The 21,335-nt window shown below is 38.6% G+C and overlaps 1 protein-coding gene across 4 annotated transcripts in view; it reads left to right on the forward strand.

The window, feature by feature from the left end:
* Positions 1-2,019: 2,019 nt before the first annotated feature.
* SLC26A8 (solute carrier family 26 member 8) overlaps positions 2,020-21,335 on the forward strand; it is a 67,257-nt gene continuing 47,941 nt past the window's right edge. For 2 of the 4 annotated variants that reach the window (XM_073224118.1, XM_073224119.1), the window contains exons 1-3: positions 2,048-2,228; positions 7,257-7,443; positions 12,454-12,593. In XM_073224118.1, the coding sequence (XP_073080219.1) occupies positions 7,259-7,443; positions 12,454-12,593 (325 nt within the window). In that variant the 5' untranslated portion in view covers positions 2,048-2,228; positions 7,257-7,258. Of the gene's footprint in view, positions 2,229-7,256; positions 7,444-12,453; positions 12,594-21,335 lie in introns of all 4 variants that reach the window. The other 2 variants (XR_012126020.1, XM_073224120.1) reach the window with 2 other exon arrangements.

The raw sequence follows: 21,335 nt of genomic DNA on the forward strand, positions 1-21,335 counted from the left end.
GCCTAATTGCCATGGCTAGGACCTCCAGTACTATGTTAAATAACAGTGGGGAGAGTGGGCATCCCTGTCTTGTTCCCGATCTCAGAGGAAAAGCTTTCAGCTTCTCACTGTTTAGTATGATGTTGGCTGTGGGTTTATCATATATGGCCTTTATTATGTTGAGGTACTTGCCCTCTAAACCCATTTTGCTGAGAGTTTTTATCATGAATGGATGTTGAATTTTGTTGAATGCTTTTTCAGCATCTATGGAGATGATCATGTGGTTTTTGTCTTTCTTTTTGTTTATGTGGTGGATGATGTTGATGGATTTTCGAATGTTGTAACATCCTTGCATCCCTGGGATGAATTCCATTTGTTCATGGTGTACGATCCACTTGATGTAGTTTTAAATTCGGTTTGCTAATATTTTGTTGAGTGTTTTTGCATCTACGTTCATCAGGGTTTTTGGTCTGTAATTTTCTTTTTTGGTGGGGTCTTTGCCTGGTTTTGGTATTAGGGTAATGTTGGCTTCATAAAATGAGTTTGGGAGTATTCCCTCTTCTTCTATTTTTTGGAAAACTTTAAGGAGAATGGGTATTATGTCTTCTCTGTATGTCTGATAAAATTCTGTGGTAAATCCATGTAGCCTGGGGGTTTTGTTCTTGGGTAGTTTTTTGATTACTGCTTCAATTTCTTAGCTGGTAATTGGTTTGTTTAGATTTTGTGTTTCTTCCTTGGTCAGTCTTGGAAGGTTGTATTTTTCTAGGAAGTTGTCCATTTCTTCTAGATTTTCCAGCTTCTTAGCATATAGGTTTTCATAGTAATCTCTAATAATTCTTTGTATTTCTGTTGGGTCCGTCGTAACGTTTCCTTTCTCGTGTCTGATTCTGTTGATGTGTGTTGATTCTCTTTTTCTCTTAATAAGTCTGGCTAGAGGCTTATCCATTTTGTTTATTTTCTCAAAGAACCAGCTCTTGGTTTCATTGATTTTTTTCTATTGTTTTATTCTTCTCAATTTTATTTATTTCTTCTCTGATCTTTACTATATCCCTCCTTCTGCTGACTTTAGGCCTTATTTGTTGTTCTTTTTCCAATTTTGATAATTGTGATGTTAGACTATTTATTTGGGTTTGTTCTTCCTTCTTTAAATATGCCTTGATTGCTATATACTTTCCTCTTAATACTGCTTTCGCTGTGTCCCACAGAAGTTGGGGCTTTGTGTTGTTGTTGTCATTTATTTCCATATATTGCTGGATCCATTTTAATTTGGTCGTTTATCCATTGACTATTTAGAAGTGTGTTGTTAAGCCTCCATGTGTTTGTGAGCCTTTTTTGCTTTCTTTGTACAGAAATTTATATATTTATCGAACAAATTGGGGTGATGAAGTGAGAAGTACCTTCACTCACTCATTCAACAAATGTGAATTGAATGCTTATGGGTGCCAAACACTTCTGATGAAAAGGTGATTAAAAAACAGACACAGTTGCTGCCTACATGGAGCTTACAGTTAACAGTAGGGCAATCATTCAATTATCCAGCACAAATTTATTAGGCACTTGACGTATCTGTCACATTGTTTTAGGCACTGATGATATACAGCAGTTAATGAGAGAAAAATCCCTGTCCTTATGGGGGTTAGACAAGTTACAAAAGGAATAGGTAAAGCAAGTAATATGTTAGACATAATACAGTAATCAAGTAAGTGTAAAACTGCAACTGGGTCAGGCAGGAATGCAAGGCGCGATGAGAGAGTGGCAGGGACTGAGCTTCAGAAGAAGGAGGTTGGGGCATAAGGGGGCGGACAGAGCAGGAGACCTTGTCAGGAGAGTGCCCGTCAGTGGGAGCAGCCAAGCTTGGGGGGCACAGCGGTAGGGTGGGAGACGTGGGTGACCCTCCAGCCTCCGTTTCCTCATGCATCTTCTGACCCAACTTGGTCTTCAGGAGACGTAAGGGAATTATCGTACGTGAAGTGCGGGGCGCGGGGGGCCTGGCATCAAGGAGGCCCTCAATCAGGAGTAGCCAAGCCTCGAAGAAACGCGGCCTGGGTGGCACGGGTAAGGGGCTTCCACAACCCAGATACCCATGGTCCTCCTCCCCTTTCCCACTCTCGTCCCCCGCCCGCCCGAACGCCCGCGGCCTCGGTGCAACGGCTCGGGAACCGCCGGCGTCCGGGTCAACGGCGCCACCAGCCGGGCCTGAGCTGCGTGCGGCTGCAGGGCCCGCACTCCCAGCCCCGCCGGGGAATTAGGTGAGCGGCGGCGGGGAAGGCGCTCCGGTGACCGCGGCTGCAGGTTTGAGCGACCTGGCCCGGAGAGTCCCCAGCGCCAGCGTCCGGGTGCGAGGGACCGGCCCCTCGTTACACGTCCAAGTTCCCAGGCGGGGACTGCGTCTGTCCTCGGCAGGGCCAGGCCTGTCGCGGGGGCACAGTGTTGGTCCAATGAAGGAATGTCGGTTGTCCCTGGGAATTTCTCTCTCTGAGGTTTCTCTTCTTTTGAAACGCCGCGTGGAACGGCGGTGACAAGAGGCAGTGTGTGCGTTTTGCAAGCTGAATCCTTTCAAACTCGTTCCTGGGAGCTCTCACTTGCTCTAGAACAAGTCGGGTGCCGGAGGCCCACCCGACGACCCCATCCATCCCCTCCGGAGGCGTGAGTGCCCAGGCGTGCCTCATACTTTCAGACCTCACTGCATCAAGTCCTGTTTGTGTACCAGTGTTCCTTTGCGAAGCCTTCTCCAGCATCTCCATCCCAGTAATAATGAGTTTCTTTCCCAACACACTCCACTGGTAATAACCGCCAAAGGGCTATTGATTCTGATGGAATTACAAATGCTAATCTTATTTTAAAATTGTGGAAGTGAGTTTTACCTTCCCTTGATTATAGTAAACATGTGAAGGGAGAGTATATGAGGGAAAAGATATTTTTGCAACTAAAATAAGGGTCAGGATTTCACATCTGTTGGGTCAATAGAAAATTACATTACATTTACATTTTTTGTTCTTGGTTTTTAAAATAGTCTCACTACATTGTGTAAGTGAATCAATGCATGGCTGCACAGATAGGGGTATGGGGGATGGAGGAGCTAGGTCAAAAAGGCGAATATTTTAACAGGGCCCCCAAACTGAGCACTGAAAGACTGACTAAAGGTAAGTGGCTACATGTACAGTGGTCCTCATTCTTTATTGTGTGTCAGAGTCTGCTCGAGGGCTTCTTCAAACAGACTGCTAGCCTATTCTGAGTTTCTGATTAATCGGGTCTTGCTAAGTGAGGCCTGAGAATCTGCATTCCAACAAGTCCACATGAGGCTGATGCTATTTGTGTTGGGGACTAAGTGTGGTCTACAGAGATTAAGCCAATTTCTGTTAGTAATGAATCCAAATACCCCAAGTTATACCACATTTGTAAAATAAGAAAATGAAACCTCAAGTAGTCCAGACCCACGGCCTACCAACCTAAGTATTTTGTCTGATAGGAGGAAGCATCAGGGAATTGTTTTCTAAGTGGACATTTTTCTTCAAGATTATGAATAGAGTTTAGCATGCTGATCACACTGTGTGCAGAGGCCCCATCACACTGATGTCTTCAGGAGTAAGTCACAGAGACTTCCTCTTGTGTCTCAGTAGAAAGGTTGTGATCCCATCAGTGTAGTTTGAATTGCTTTTTCTGAAATGCATCACCTTCTCTACATCAAGGTACATCTGCCACTCCTCAGCAGGAGCTTCTAGTCCTCATACCTTGTTAGGAAGGGTCCCACTAGTTTATGAAAATGAACCATAAGATTTCCATGAAATCAGGAAAGACATAATTGAGCTGGAGGAATTCTAGAGAGGTCAACTAAAAACAATAGCAATAATAATAATAAGGAAATAATATGTTTTCTTTTGCTGCCTTTAGCTTGTAATATGATGGGCAGCTTCCTACCTGCCCCTCCTCGCTATCCTCACTGTGACCCCACGAGTTCCACCGTGTTTCTGTCTCCTAGATCACCATAATAGTAACGGTCCCCAGTTGGCCTTTATGCCTCAGTCTCTCTTATCTCCAGCACAATCCAATAGAATTTGCTGTGAAGGTGAAAATGCTTCATACTTGTGCTGCCGCTAAAGCAGCCCCTGCCACGTGTGGCTGCTGAGCACTTGAAATGTAGCTAGTACAACCTAGGAACTGAATTTTTCATTTTATTTAATTTTAATTATGTTCAGTTTAAGTACCCACAGGTTGCCAGTGGCTACCATACTGGATTGCACAGCTCTAGACCATACCACTGACACAATTTGTCTTCCCAATGCACATCTCTGCATGTCACCACTCCTGCTTAAACATTTTAAATAGCTGAAAAGTCCAGGTTCAACCCAGCATTCGAGAACTTTCAGGATAGGCCTCAATCTCCTTTTGTGAGCTCACTACTGACTTTACTCAGTTCTTTTGAATTACTTGCCCTATATTATCTCTAATTTTATCCTGTTCTCTTCTGGAAATAACTTATACTTCCTTCTACCCCCAATTTAGACAAAGTAGAGGTCAAATCACATCTTCCCCATGAGGCCTTCCTCCTTCCTCTAGGTTAAGATTATTAATCCCACTCTGTAGGATGTCACATGGCATTCAGATATGGCATCTCTATTTTGGAGTAAGAAAGACCAGGTTCAAATTCTGGCTCTGCTATTTAATTGTTGTATGAATCTGAGGAACTCACTACACTCATCAGTAAAATTAGTATAATCATTATCAGGAAAATAGTACCTCTCTTGAGATAATATATGTGCAGCATCTGCCATATATCAGGGCAGTAATAAATGTTAATTTCTGTTTTTCCTACTTCTATACTCTCACAGCACTAAATTTTGGTGTTTCTATTCTCCAAAATTATAGAGTCTTTGTTCTTCTGTATGCCCAGAACACTTAAAATTCAGCACTCTTTGTGGAACACTAAATTAATTGACCATACTGGGAGAAATAGCTTCCTTCAGTTGGAAACAAACAAAAAGTGTGTATGATAGAAAAATTGTGAAAATTTGAGTGAACAAACTTACTAAATCTTAGTCTAGTAGATGGTCCACCTCTTAAACTATCAGTGATGAAGAGTGAAGACAATAAAATGGAATATTGCTTTCCATAAGTGAACTAATGGGATATAGTACTTCCAAAGGGTGTGCCAACAGGAAATATAAGTATTTTAGCTTTGAAAGACTTAGAGAAATTCTTGGGGGATCAACTACAATTTGCGATGGGAGGAGATGAGTATATTTTGTTTTCAACAACAAGGGCCTTGGTACAGAGGTCACACGCTAGTGGTCCGCAGACTGAATCTGGCCTGCAGAAGTGTTTTGTTAGATATGTACTGTGTTTTTCAAAATAGGTAAAGTGACTGGCAACATTTAAAAGTCAGAAGATTTCACATAAGAATCTAGAATTATGGCTTCTCTTGGAACAGAGCAGATCTGGTCATGATGAGGCCCACATGACCCACGGCAACAATTGCTAGAAAAGAGTAGCTGCTCCTGCCTTCGCCAGTCCCGCTGCTCCCACAGGACTCTGATGTTCATATGTTGCCTGCTCCATGCCAACCCTGCCTTAGTGCCGCTTTCAGAAAGAAAATGCTGGATGCTAAACCTTGGATCTAACCTCAGACAGCAATTTTTATGATCTCAATATAATTAACAAGTTAATCATGCTCTTTTCGTTGTGAGGGACAGGTATCGTTTAGTAATGGAAGTTTCTTGTAAGATTACATGGGAAGAGTAAGGAAGATTGGATCAATATTCCTATGGGTGGGGGAAAGAAAGGGAAAAATATTACTTATGTTTTAATGTACAGTTCTATCTGTAAAAGAAGTGAAATACTAATTCTCTTGAGTGATACATTGTACAATACCTCTTCTATCTGCCTGTTTTCCCCAAACACATTCTCACTTCATTATTGAATTTGTGATCTTTGGTTTATAGGCAGTGTATAGCCCACTACTGCTACTCAGTGCTTTGAGGGTAAAAATACAATATATAACTGTGGCCCAATTACTTAGCTTTTTGAAAAACTTCATTTTTATCCCCTGTAAAGAAGGGATAATAATAGTACTAAGGTTGTTGTGGGAAGTAAATGAAATAGCTCATGAAAAAAATCTAGTGCAATGCTTGGTATATGGGAAATGCTCTGTAAATGTTGATGATGATACGTGCTCTTCTGAAGGTGAACGAAGTTGCTGATATATTAAGTTGTTGTCTCACCTGTAAAAGAACTATTTGTGTAATCTGCATAATTTGAGTGTTTATCTATATGTTTTATTGCTATGTGATATAGCTATATATACATTTTTTCACATTTATATGGGAGAATTTGAGTTTATGCCTTTTTTATTATTCAGAAACACAGATCATCAAGAATGGTCCTACTTTCTCCCGGAGATGGATCCATCCCCAGTAACTCCTCCTTCTCATTCTCTTGAAAGAGCAGGACAATATGGATTTTGAAAGCCTCATGTGCCCCTTAGAGATCATGGCCCATTCACGTCCTTTTTTGGACAAGGAAACAGAAACTTGGGTCTAAGACACTTGCCCCCCATTGTCTAGTGAGTTAGAAAGAAGCCAGGGCCAGAACCCCAGTCTTCTGACACCCTGTGCCATGCTTTCTCTGCTGCAGCATGAAGCCACTAACGGGATACTTGACAGTCACTCAAGAAATATTTGTTGAGGGCCTGATGAGCAGCAGGTGCTGTTCTGGGCCCTGGGGATACAGCCACGGACAAAGTCCTGCCTCTTGGGTTCACATTTAGCTTAAGGCAGAAGACAATGGACAGAAAAATATTGAATCAAGTGCTTTCAAGTGCTATGAAGAAAAAGGCAAGGGTAAAAGGATAATGATGGGTGCTATTTTAGATAGAGAAGGAGTTAGAATACACTGTACTGACCACCTAAACCTTAGCATTTGCAGTGAAAATTGGTGGTTCTACTGACTTTTTTTCTCTGTCATTTCCCAAGAAACATAATCGAATATGAAGAAAACTAGGCTTCCTAGCAGGACACTTGGATTCTAGTCCTGACTCTAATTATTAAACAGAAGTTTAAAATTAAGCCATTTAGATTTCTGGGCTTTGGTTTCTCCATTTGGAAAATTATAAAATATACTGTGCATTCTTTATACGGTGTTTGAGTATAAAATTGTACAGCGCATGACAAAGTTTAATAAAACTGCAATGTATTATGCAAAAGTAGGATTTGTTTTTTTTGTCCCATAAAAATGTGCTGAGGATCTAGATTTTTTTTTCTGATCTTTTCCCATGCATCCAGGAATGATGCAACCGGAGAGAAGCATCCAGGGTTTTAGCTCTAAATACAGGCAAAATTCTTTTACATATGATGTTAAGCGAGATGTGAACAATGAGGAGACCTTCCAACAGCAACACAGAAGGAAGACCATTTCCTCTAGGAACCTGGACGTTGACATCACTACCTTGAGCCACCATGTGCAGTGCCGGTGCGTGTGTGCGAGATCATTCAGCTGCCACCAAACTGGCAGCACCAAAGCCCTACCTGACCCCTTTGGTGCCTACTTCTGTCTTCCTCCTCTGAATTCCTGTCATCAGTCATCAGAATCCTTAGTTTACTATGTAATTTCTCTTTTGTTGTTGGTGGTGTGAGTTTTTTATGTGGTTTGTCTTGTAGCCCCCTTTTTTTTTCAAATTGGAAGTTTTGCCTCTTTATTGTCTTCACCTATTTTGCCCACCCACCCTGCTCCCCTACAGCAGCCACCAGTCTGTTCTCTGTGTTTATGAGTTTATTTCTGTTTTGTTTGTTTGTTTTGTTTGTTTGTACATTTGTTTTGTTTTTTAGCTTCCACATATAAGTGAAAGCATATGGTATTTGTCTTTCTCTGTCTGACTTATTAGCAGAATGATGCCTTCTTGTCAGTAAGCTTCTTGGGCATAAAGATCTTGGATGCCCCCCCATAGCATCTAGGTGCTATTAAAAACAAGGTATTTAATAAGTACCTTGTTTGATTAACCACCATTACCAGTCTCCTAACAACACAAATATCAACCATGGGGGACTAATGAATGGAAGCAGAATGAGATCCTCCTAACCTGATATCCAGCCGCGTCAACATAGTACTCGTAGTCATGAATGCAGAACTCACCACCTCTGACGGTGTGACTATGTAGGTCCTACAGTTCAGAGGCTCTTAATCTGTTTTTTTGTGCTGTGAACCTTTTAGCAGTCTGGTAACATCGATGAACCTCTTTTCAGAATTTCCTTTTTTACTTTTTTTATTGTGGTAAGATGTTTACACATAAAATTGGTCATTTCAACAATTTTTAAGTTGTACAAATCAACAGCCCTAATGACATTCACGATATTGTGCAACCATCCCCACTATCTGTTTCCAAACCTTTTTCATCACCCCAAACAGAAACTGTGTACCCATTAAGCAATAACTCCCCAGTTTCCCCTCCCCCATCCCTTGGTAACTTCCCTTCTACTTTCTGTCTCTATAAATTGCCTATTCTAAATATTTCATTGAAGTAGAGTCATACAGTATTTGTCTTTCATGTCTGGTTTATTTCACTTAGCATAATGTTTTCAAGGTTCTTCCATGTAGCATGGATCAACACTTCATTTCATTGTCATGGCTGATCATGCTGTATTGCATGTTTATATGACATTTTGTTTACTTATTCATCTGTTGATGGACACTTGGATTGTTTCCACTTTTTGGCTACAGTGAATAAGGCAGCCATGAATATTGGCAGAGGATGCTATCTGTTTGAGTCCCTGTTTTGAATTCTTTAAGGTATGTACACCTGGAAACAGAATTGTTGGATCGTAGGTATTTCTCCGTTTAACTTTCTGAGAAACTGCCAAACTTTTTCAAAGTGGCTACACCCTTGTATATTCACACCAGCAATGTGAGCTGTTCCAATTTCTCCATATCCTCTCGAATATTTGTTATTTTCCATTTTTTTAATATAGCCATCCTAGGAGATGTGAAGTGGTATCTCACTGTGTTTGGGTTTTGGGTTTTTTTTGCATTTCCCTAATAACTAAATATGATGAGCATCTTTTCATATGCTTATTGGTCGTTTGTGTATCTTCTTTGGAGAAATGTCTACTTACTTCTTGCCCTCTTTGAAATTAGGTTGTTTATCTTTTTGTAGTTGATTTGTAGGACTTCTTGATACATTCTGGATACTGAACACTTACCAGATATATGATTTGCAAATATTTTCTCCCACTCTGTAGCTTATCTTTTCACTCTGTTGCTAGTGTCCTTTGGTGTGCAACAGTTTTTAATTTTAATGAAATACAGTTTATCTATTTTTTCTTTTGTTGCCTGTGATTTTGGTGTCATATTTAAGAAAGTATTGTGAAATCCAAGATCATGAAGATTTTCCCCTTTGTTTTTTTCTAAAAGTTTTATAGTAGTAGCTCGTAAATTTAGATCCTTGATCCATTTTGAGTTAATTTTGTTTATGGTGTGAAGTAATGATCTGAATTAATTCTTTCCATGCACCCATTTTTCTAGCACCATTTGTTGAAAAGACTGTTCTTTCTTCATTGAATGGTCTTGTCCAGAATTTTTTTAAAGCATAAAATACATAGGATCATAAACGACACCAGGTATATTGAAATGTAGTTATCAAAATAAGAAAAATACTAAATTTATATTATTTAATAATATGGGTCTAATAACTACCATAATCAACTAGTGATGAATATAAATGATATTTTAAGATATCTGTAGCAATTTTAATGTAATATGAAAATATTTGTGATTTCTATTGGTGACAATGCCAAGTTCTGCTGAGACTACTGTGGTTTGTTGTCAGTGTTATTTAGTGAAGGAAATGTTAAATTTCAGTTCGGAGGTTAGTGAAAATAAAGATATAATTTTTCCTAGGTTCACATACCTCTGTGAATTCTATCTTCAGAACCCCTGAGGGTTCATAGACCTCAGATTAAGAATCCTTTGTAACCTACATCATAATATTAACCCTAATTGCTCAAGTTGTCCTCACTCAACTCTGGATTTGTTAGGCCCTCTGGTCTCTTGATCTATCACCCACAACTGGCATGTGTTGGCTGACCAGTGAAGAAGGCCTCCACACGGCCCTCCTGCAGACCTTCCTCTCTCTGAGGCATTCTGCTTTGTCCATATCCTGCCTTTTGCAAGTTGGGGTCTTGGATGTCCCTCCCGAGTCCGACGTCACACTCTCATTTTCCTGCTTCGGACGGGTCAGAGGTCATACGTCAAAGAGGATATTTGAGGGCCACATGGGCTTCGTTTCTACAAAGGACAGTTTTACCTCATTATAAATAGGTGCTACCAAAGAAATTTCTGCCTAATTCCCCTCCACCTGCCTTATCCTTACCCTCTTCTGCCTCATGGACTTTTGCTGCAGTTCTTACTCCTCATTTCTAAAACATGGTTGCATCTGCATGTGAATTTTAACTTGAAAGGTAACACAGCACTGTGGTCAGGAGCAAGACTCAGAAGCCAGATTGCCTGCTTTTAAATCAGTTCAGCCGCTTCCCAATTGAGTGGCCTTAGGTAAGCTATCCAGTCCTACTGTGCCTCAGTTTCCTCATCTGTCAAATGTGGATGACATCAACACCTACCTCGTAAGGTGATTGTGAGGATTTAAAGAGCACTTCTAAAGCACTTAGTAAATTGAAAGCACCCTATAAATAGGGCATTTTTTTTAGTAGGAACAAAAAAAACTTTTAACTCCATCTCTTCCTTTCTACAGAAAACCTCATTCGTCTCTTTCCTCATTTTGTCCCTTTTAGGTAGCAACAGCAAACACTCCCTTTCTTGTCAAAATCTCCTGTTTTCCCATTGACTCTTAAGTGCCTCGCTTTTAAGATGCCTTAACTAAAATCTAGATTCATCAAAATGCTTGTGTTGTTCCCCCACTGGCTTCAATTTCCATCTCTTTGACTCCTCCCATGATTCCTTTCAGTCTTAGATGCTCATCATTCCTTGTCCACTGTAATTTTTGCCACGCTGAAGAGCTTTGAAGACTGCCGATGGTGGCACGTGGAGGGAAGGGGAGACCGGACCAGATGAAAAAACATCTCTTCCCAATGCCATACTCTCCCCTCCCCTAGAGAGGGCCATAACTGGAAATCACACTCTGCGCACCTGCCTAACACACGAGGGCGCTCACAAAAATAGCAATGTGGCCTTCCTTCCAAGCCAATGGTCTTGCTCCTGCCTCCCGAGCAGACTTTAACAGCGGTCAATAGTCATTGTGGCAGTAATAGAGTGGATGGAACACTGAACTAGGAATCAGAAGCCCTGGTTTCTAGCCCCAGCTCTGCCCACATTTACTACTCTGACCTTGGCAAAATCATTTACACTTACTTGGCCTTCGTTCCCTTAGAGATAGTAGCACTCATAGTTGTGTGAGTCAAACATATGCAAAATTCTTTTCTGAGGACACATTTCAGCCTTGCACACACTCACATTATATTTACTGCTATTGTCAAATATCCAAATACAGTTCATATATGAAAAAATCTTCAGACTCTTTGCTTTCAGCCCATACTAAAGTGTAAACAGCAAAACACAATTTAAAAACAAATTAGTGTTGTTGATTGATTGATTTGTGATGTTTCTGCTGTTTTAGATGATTGAAAGGTTTTCTCAAGGTCAGGATCACTGATGTTTTGGTCAGAAAATTGTTTCCTGTATGGGGCTGTCCTATGCATTGTAGGGGGTCCGCAGCTGCTTGTTAGATGTGAGTAGCACCCTTTCACCCAGCTGTGACAACCAAAAATGTCTCCAAACATTGTTACATGCTCCTGGGAAACAAAACTGCTTCTGATTGAGATCTACCGAGTTAAAAAAATAATAAAGCCTTATTTTATTGTTTTTCATCTTTTCTTTTTCTTTTCATGGCTAACTCCTTAAAATGGAATATAGAACATATTCTATATTTTCTACAAATTTCTACAACTTATAGGTCAAAGCCTCATAGAATTAATGTTTGGTAAAAATTTAGTATATAGGAACTATGTGAATGTGCTAATTGCCCCACCACCCACCAATACCACATCTCAAAAAACTGTCCTTATCAAGAGAAAGCAGTAACAGCCCCATTTTCTTACTGGGAAATGGGTAGGTTTAATTCTTTCCAAACATCCTGTAAAAACACAGACCTGATTTGTATGCTGGACTTACAAGGCTTAGTTCTTGTCATATAATGGCAGTGGTTCTCAACTAGAGCAAATTTAGTTGGCAATGTCTAGTGACTCTTTGGGTTGTCACAACTTGGGGAAGGGGTGCTACTGGCATCTAATGAGTAGAGACAGGGCTGCTATTAAACATCCTGCATGCGGAGCCACCAACAAAGAGTCCTCTACTCCAATATATCAAAATGTCAAAAGTGCTGCTATATGGGAAGAAGTGTGCACTGTGCTTTTCCCTGGCTATGTGGGCTTTTTCTTTGGAGAACCTAATCAAGTCTGTTTTTCTTTCTCACAGCTGCTCATGGCACAAGTTCCTAAGATGCATGCTTATGATCTTTCCCTTCCTAGAATGGATGTGTTTGTATCGATGCAAGGAGTGGCTCCTTGGAGACTTACTTGCTGGTATAAGTGTTGGCATTGTGCAAGTTCCCCAAGGTAAGGAAGATTCTAAGCCTTTTCACCTATAGGCAATACATCAGACCTTGTCCACTTACCCAGAGTAAAAATCACTTGTGCTATGTGAATTCTATTCACATCATTATCACTTGTTCCCCTACCTGCCAAATTTCTAACTTCCAAGGTGGTTCCAAAAGACTCAGTTTAGTTTCTGAATTCTTTTGGGAGTACTTGCAATGCCTACTCATGGTCATTTTTCATAGTCACATGACTACAACGGACCTCACTTAGCATTGGTTTTACTTAGAAAGGTGAAGGAAAGGAAACAGCATGCAAGCATCTCTTCAGCAAGTCACACACAAAGCAGTTCAGGGGCTACTCTTTGGTCTTCCAAGTGGCAGTTAAGATATAAGACAACAAGACCACACAGATAAGTATGGGAGCTCTCTGAGCTTTAGAAGCTTCATTTCCCAAATAGGAACAAACATCTCTTGTAATTACCACAACTGTTGCTTCCAGAGCCCCACAGCCAACATGCCCAGTTACAAGAGTCACTGTGGTCAGAGAGCTCAAAGCTAGAGCTTCCCTCTGGGTATTTATCTTTTGTTCACAGTCTTCCTGGTACAGACAGAGTATACTAATCAGGCTCATTTTTACCACAACCAGTGTTGGCTAGTAACACAACTGACATTCCACAGGTATCAGGTTTCCAGAGAAACAGAGCTAGAAAGTTAACCCAAGATCAAATTTATCCACAGAGAAAGAGAAAGGATTCTGTTGATCCTTTTCTCACAGTAGCTCACAGTTCCCTACAAAGTCTGAACACCTCTATTCCTCTATTATTCTAGGCAGGATCGAGACTTGTGATTGTACAGGTCATGCAAACCACAAAAGAGGCCAACCACAGGGGCAGGCAGTACCTATGATGCCGCTGTGGCACAGGACTGTTAGCTGGAGAAAAGGAATTGCTTTTTAAAAGATAATTAATTGCCTTACAGTAAAACTGACTTTTTTCCCCTTTTGGTATATAGTTCTATGAATTTGAACACATGTCCAGATTTGTGTAAACACTGCCACAATCAAGATACATAACAGTTGCATCAGCCCTAGAACTCTCTTGGGCCGTCCCTTTGTAGTCACATCCTCCCCTGACCTCTAACACCTGGCCCGTCCCCATTGTCTTCTATGAATGGACTCAGACTGTATGTAACTTTAGAAGGCTGGCTTCCTTAATTCAGCATTATGTCTTTGAAATTAATTCACGTTGCTATATGCATCAAGTTTGTTCCTTTTTATTGCTGAGTAATACCATTGTACAGCTGTACCACAGTTTGTTTATCCATTCATTGGTGGACATTTTGATTCCAGTTTTTGGCTATCACAAAGTTGCTATGAATACTCACATACAGGATTTTGTGTGAACATAGTTTTAATTTCCCTAACGTAAATACACCGGAGTCGTATTGTTGGTATATGGTAAGTGTATGTTTAACTTCATAAGAATCTACCAAACTTTTTTCCAGAGGGACTGTACCTACCATTTTACATTCCCACTGGCAATGTATGAGAATTCTAGTTCCTCCACACCCTTGTCAGCACTTAATATTGTCAGTATTTTTCAATTAAACTTTCCATTTTGAGATAATTACAGATTAACATGCATTTACAAGAAACTACAGAGAGATTCCTTGTGTCCTTTACCCACTTCCCAATGGTAACATCTTGCAAAACTGTAGTTTAATCTTACAACCAGGATATTAACATGGATACAAAATACAGGACATTCCCATTACCACAAGGATCCTTCGTGTTGCCCTTTAAGTCATCCCCACCTGCCTCTCCCCCCAACCCATTCCCTCCTTAACCTCTAGCAACCACTAATCTGGTCTTCATTTCTATAATGTTGTCATTTCAAGACTGTCATATTAATGGAGTCATAGAGTATATACCTTTTGGGACTTTTTTTTTTAATTCATCATGATTCTCTGGAGACTCATCTGGGTTGTTGGTATATCAATAGTTTATTCCTTTTTATTGCTGAGTAGTATTCCATGGTGTGGATACCCCACAGTTTGTTTAAACATTCACCCTTGAAGGACATCTGGATTGTTTGCAGTTTGGGACTACTACAAATATAAGTGCTATGAACATTTGTGTGTAGGTTAGTGAACACAGTCTTCCATTTCTCTGGGATAAATGTCCAGGAGTGCAATTGTTGGATTGTGTAGTATTGCAGGTTTAGTTTTTTTTAAGAACTGCCAGGCTGTTTTCCAGAGTGGTTGCATCATTTTACATTCCTACCAGCAATCTATGAGTGATCCAGTTGCTCTGCATCCTCACAAGCATTTGGTGGTGTCACTACTTTTCACTTTAGACATTCTAGTAAGTGCCTGGTGAGATCTCACTGTGGTTTCAGTTTGCATTTCTCTAATGGGTAATGATGTTTACTGTCTTTTCATATGCTAATTTTCTATCTATATATTTTAGTGAAATGGCTCTTCTTGTCTTTTGCTGTTATTCTAATTGGATTGTTTTCATTTTACTGTTGAATTTTGAGTTATTTGTATATTCTAGATATTAATCCTTTGTCTTCTGTGTTTTACAAATATTTTCTCCCCGTCTGTAGCCTGTCTTTTCATCCTCTTACCAGAGTATTTACAGAGCAAAATTTTTAATTTTTAATTTTGCTGAGGTCTAGTTTCTAGTATCCTTTATTTTAGCCATTCTAGAAGGTGTGTGCAGTGGTATCTTATCATTATTTCAATTTGCATTTTCCTAATGGCTAATGAGGTTGAACATCTCTTCATTTGCTTATTTGCTATCCTCATATCTCTTTGGTGAAGTGTCTGCTCAAGTCCTGTGCCCACTTTGTAACTGGAATTTTTGTTTCTTATTGTTAATTTGGGGGATATATTTTATATATTCTGGATGCAAGTCCATTATCAGATTTGTGACTTTTAACTAAGTTTTCTCTTAGTCTGATGCTTATCTTTTCATTTTCTTGACAGCATCTCTGGCCCTCATAAGCAAAAGGTTTTGACAAAGCAAAAGGTTTTAATTTTGGTGGAGTCCCATTTATCAATTTTTTTTTCTTTTATGGATTGCGCTTTTCCTATCATACATAAGAACTCTTCACCTAAACTCCAGGTCACAAAGATTTTCTCCTATGTTTTTTTCCTAAAAATCTTATAGTTTTATGTTTTACATTTAGCTCTATGATCCATTTTGAGTTAATCTTTATATAAGATGTGCAATTTAGGTCAAAGTTTATTTTTTATTGCATCATCAACATCATTTTTAAGGAAGGCTATTATCCATTGAATTGTTCTTACCCTTTTGGCAAAGATCAAATAGCCATATTTTTGTGGGTCTATTTCTGAACTCTCTTTATTCTGTTCCCCTGATCCATGAGTTCATCCATTTGCCAAGGTCATGTCTTGCTTAATGTAGTCTTTATAATGAGTCTCAAAATTGGATAGTACTTTAAGTAAAACATTGGAAATTTTGTTCTTTTTTAAAATTGTTTTATCTTTTCTTCCATATAAATTTTAGAATCAGTTTGTCTATTATCTACAAAAAGTCCTACTGAGATTTTGACAGTTGTCACATTAAATCGATAGATCACTTTGGGGGAAATTGATCTTTATTATGTTGTTTTCAATCCATCATCACAGTATGGCTCTCCATTTATTTAGGCCTTTGATTTCTTTCATCATCTTTGTAGTTTTCAGCATACAGATCATTTTGGAGGAGATACTGTATATAACAATTAAAAACATTTTGGTTTCCAATTGTTCATTGTTTGCATATAGACATATGATTGGTTTTTGTGCATTCAGCTTGTATTCTGTAACTCACTTATTAGTTCTAAGAATCTTGTAGATTCCCTGGGGTGTACTACATTGATAATCATGTCATCTGTGAATAAGGATAGTGTGTTTCTTTCTTTCTAATATGAATGGCTTTTATGACTTTTTCTTGTTTATTGTACTGGCTGAAACCTCCAGTCCTGAATAAGAATGGTGAGAATAGACAATCTTGCCTTCTTCCTGATCTTGTGGGGAAAGCATTTAATCTTTTACCATTAAGTATGATGTTAGCTGTAGGGATTTTATAGGTGCCATTTATTAGGTGGGGGGAGTTTCCATCTGTTTGAGAGTTATCATTAGCGGATGTTGTATTTTGTCAAATGCTTTGACTCAGCACATATGGCTATGATAATATGATTTTTCTCTTTAGGCTGTTAATATGGTTGATTGCATTGATAGATTTCTAAATATTGAACTAGCCTTGTGTTCCCTGATTAAAGGAGTACCTTTTATGATTTCCATGTGGCAGCTACATATCAGAATGATCCATTTGCATTCATACATTCATTTCTAGGAAAGTATCAAAGTCTCTAGAGCATTCCTACGATGCTGAAATGAGAGACCTGAACTCTTGGTGCTGATGCTTTAACGGTGAGTCCTCTACTGACTCCCACTTTTAACAGAGTTCCTTCATTTATGGTCACAATTTGAGGACATCCCATTGCTAAATTATCAAGTCATCAGTGTAATTTGGTAACAAAATAAAAATGACATTCAGATGTATCAGTACACCTGGCATATAGCATAGTATCTAGCATGTAGTAGGTACTCAAAATGTTTGTGAATAATAATAATTATATAACTATATGAATTAATAAATCCAAGCACTCTTGCTAACTGACTAAGGAATGGTGTGCTATTTTAAGTAGTGTGAATAATGAAATAATTTCTAGTGTAAATAGTTCAAAAGTATTCCTTACATTTGAATAGGCAAGCCTAAGAACTTAATAATTTTCTTCAAATGAAACAAAAGTACTACATGATGAAGACATAAAAAAGGTGCTAGATCTGCCTTACAGTAGAGTTACAATTCATAAATGTAAAAGAAAAGAGAAAATCACCATTAGGGAAACACCACTGTCACTGACAGAAGTTAAAATTAGTGGGTGAAAGTTTCCAAACTATGCAATGGGATTTGCAGTTTCAAAATATCTTCCTGAAGATATTTATTAACTACTCCAATACTTTATAGTAGAGAACCTGGGAGAAACCACCTTGACCAAGTGATCAATGCTATACCATCACCAGTAGTAAGACATAAAGAGATCACAAATCTTGTGATAAGATACACTATGAAGGACATCATTTCTATAATATTCTACAGTATTCTATATACAAACAAATACAAAATAGTTACAAAACAACCAATCTATTAGTACTCTTCCAAAGTGTCAAAGTCAAGAACTAACAAGTAAAGACTAAGGGACTATTACAGATTACAGGACTAAGTAGAAATAACAACTAAATGGAAGGTAGGATTCTGCATAGAATCTTGGAACAGAAAAAGGAAATTTGTGGGAAAACTGAAGGGATTGAAATAAAGTCTCTTGTTTAGTTCATTCCTATTATCAATTTCCATATTCTGATAATATGCTATGATTATATAAAATGTTAACATTAGGGGAAACTAGGTAAGGGATATAAGGAAACTTATTTTTGAACTTATCTGTAACTCTAAAATTCAAAATTTTTTAAATGTCTAAGTTGTTGGAAATTTGGAAACTTGGTTTCCCTCTATTTCTCCACAGCCTAAGTTTAACTGAGACTAGACAACTTAGTTCTCAGCCTACCAAGTAATTCTCTATGTTGGTGAATTACCTGAAATCCTACATTTCAAAAGACTTCCTCTTCATGCTACATATTACTTATCAAAGGTAAACAAGGTCTATTCAATATATTGGAATTAATAGACAGTGTATTAAGGCAAGAAAAATAAATACAAGGCATGAAGATTATAAAGGTAGAAATAAAGTTTCATTATTCACAGATGTTGATTATTTTGTGTAGAGAATTCAAAAGAATCTACAGATAAATTAATATAACTAATAAGATTTTATTCAATCCAAGGTTGCTGGATACAAGATCAGTGTATAAAAATAAATTATATTTCTATATACTTAGAGGAAACAGGAAATGAAATTTTTTAAAAGATACCATTTACCAAAGCATAAAAAATATGAAATAAGTTGTAATGAAACTAAGGTGTTCAAGACCTCTGTAGAGCAATTACGTTTTACTTATATTAACTGAGGACCTAAACTAATTGAATGATAATGTATTCATGGGTTAGAATACTCAATATTTAAAGATCTCAGTTCTCTCAAAATAGATTTATAGATTCATTACAATATCAATGTGAATCTCAACAGAATTTTTTAATGGAACATTATAAACAGATTCTAAAATGCATGTATAAGTGCAAAAAACTAACAGTCAAATTCTTTTGAACAAGAACAACATGGAAAGACTTGCTCCTCCAGCTATCAAAACTTAATATAAAGCTATATTGTTTACGGTAACATCCGTCAAAAGTAGAAGGAATAAATAAATATGCATATATTGGAATACACAAATAATGGGCAATCTCAAGCAACTCACCACAATATGGGAACCCTTATACAGGCTTACCTCAGAGATTCTGTGTTTTCTGTTCCAGACCACCACAATAAAGCTAGTCAAATGAATTTCTTTTTTTCCAGAGCATATAAAAGTCACATTTACCCAATATTAAGAGTCTATTAAGTGTGCAATAGCATTATGCCTTTAAAACTGTACATAGCTTAATTTTAAAATGCTTTAGTCCTAAAAAAGGCATTAGCTTTTTTTGGCACCTGAGCTTTCAGCTCGTTGTAATCTTTTTGCCGGTGTAATCCTTTTGCTGGTGGAGGGTCTTGCCTCAGTGTTGATGGCTCCTGACTGATCAGGGTGGTGGGTGCTAACGGTTGGGGTGGTTGTGGTAATTTCTTAATATGGGACAACAATGAAGTTTGCCACCCCATTTGACTCTTCCTTTCATGAATGATTTCTCTGAACAGGAGATGCTGTTTGATAGCATTTTATCCACAGTAAAAACTTTCAAAATCAGTCAATCCTCTCAAACTCTGCTGTCGCTTTATCAACTATGTTTATGGAATATCTAAATCCTTTATTGTTATTTCAACCATCTTCACAGCATCTTTACCAAAAGGAGATTCCATCTCAAGAAACCATTTTCTTTTGATCATCCATAAGCAGCAGCTAACTCGTCATCTGTTCTAGTTTGATGAAATGCAGCAGTTCAATCACATCCTCAGGCCCCACTTCTAATTTTAGTTCTGTTGCTTTTTCCACCACATCTGCAGTTACTTCCTCCGCTGAAGTATTGAGCCCGTCAAAGTCAGCCATGAAGGTTGTAATCCACTTCCAAACTTGTTAATATTGGTATTTTGACCTCTTCCCATGAATCATTGAAGTTCTTAAAGAATCTCGAATAATGAATCCTTTCCAGAGGGTTTTCAATTCACTTCGCCCAGATCCATCAATGGAATCACTATCTATGGCAGCTGTAACTTTATGAATGTATTTCTTAAATAATACTCTTAGATCTATGGTCTGCACAATGGATATTGTATTAGCAGGCATGAAACAACATTAATTTTCTCCATCAGAGCTTTTGGGTGACCAGGTGCATTGTTAATGAGTAGTAACATATTGAAAGGAATTTTTTTTCTGAGCAGTAGGTCTCATCAGTCGGCTTAAAATATTCAGTAAGCCATTTTGTAAACAGAAGTGCTATCTAGGCAGAGTAGATTTCACATAATTTTTAGGATTTTCAGAATGGTCAATGAGCACCGGCTTCAACTTGGTCACCACCTGCATTAGCCCTTACCAAAAGAGTCAGACTGTCTTTTGAAACTTTGAAAACAGGCATTGACTCCTCTTCTCTCCTGTCCTCCTAGATGGCATCTTCCTCCAATATAAAGCTGTTCTGTCTACATTGAAAATCTGTTATTTAGTGTAGCCCCCTTCATTAATTATCTTAGCTAGATCTTCTAGATAACTTGCTACAGCTTCTACATCACTTGCTGCTTTACCGTCCACCTTGATGTTATAGAAACAGCTTCTTTCCTTAAATCCCATGAACCAACTTCTGCAGGCTTTCAACCTTTCTTCTGCAGCTTCCTCACCTCTCTCAGCCTTTATAGAATTCACGAGAGTGAGGGTCTTGCTCTGGATTAGGCTTTGGCTTAAGGGAATGTTGCGACTGGTTTGATCTTCCGTCCAGACCACTCACGCTTACTCCATTACAGCAATAAGGCTGCTTTGCTTTCTTTTCATTTGTATGTTCACTGGAGTAGCAGTTTTAATTTACTTCCAGAACTTTTGCACTCACAGCTTGGCCGACTGTTTGGCACAGGAACTTCTGGTCTATTTTGGCTTTTGAAATGCCTTCCTCACTAAGCTTAATCATTTCTAACTTTTGGTTTAAAGTGTGCAACTCTTCCTTTTCGCTCAATCACTTGGAGGCCATTGTTGGGTTATTAATTGGCCTAATTTCAATATTGTTGGGTTCGAGGAAGGGAGAGGCCTAAAGAGAGGGAGAGAGATAAGGGAATAGCCATTTTGTCAGGCTGTCAGAACACAGACATTTATCAATTAAGTTCACCATCTTATATGGATATGGTTTGTGACACCCCAGAACAATTACAATAGTAACATCAGAGATCACTGATCACAGACCACCACAGCAAACATAATAATATTGGGAAATGTTTGAAATATTTCAAGAATTACCAAAATGTGACACAGAGACACAAAGTAAGCAAATGCTGTTGGGAAATGGTGTCGACAGATCGCCTTAGTGCTAGGTCACCACAATCCTTTAATTTGTGAAAAATGCAATATCTGTGAAGTGCAATAAAGCACAGTGAAA

The sequence above is a fragment of the Manis javanica genome, chromosome 16 (genome assembly GCF_040802235.1).
Source record: "Manis javanica isolate MJ-LG chromosome 16, MJ_LKY, whole genome shotgun sequence".
NCBI lineage: Eukaryota > Metazoa > Chordata > Mammalia > Pholidota > Manidae > Manis > Manis javanica.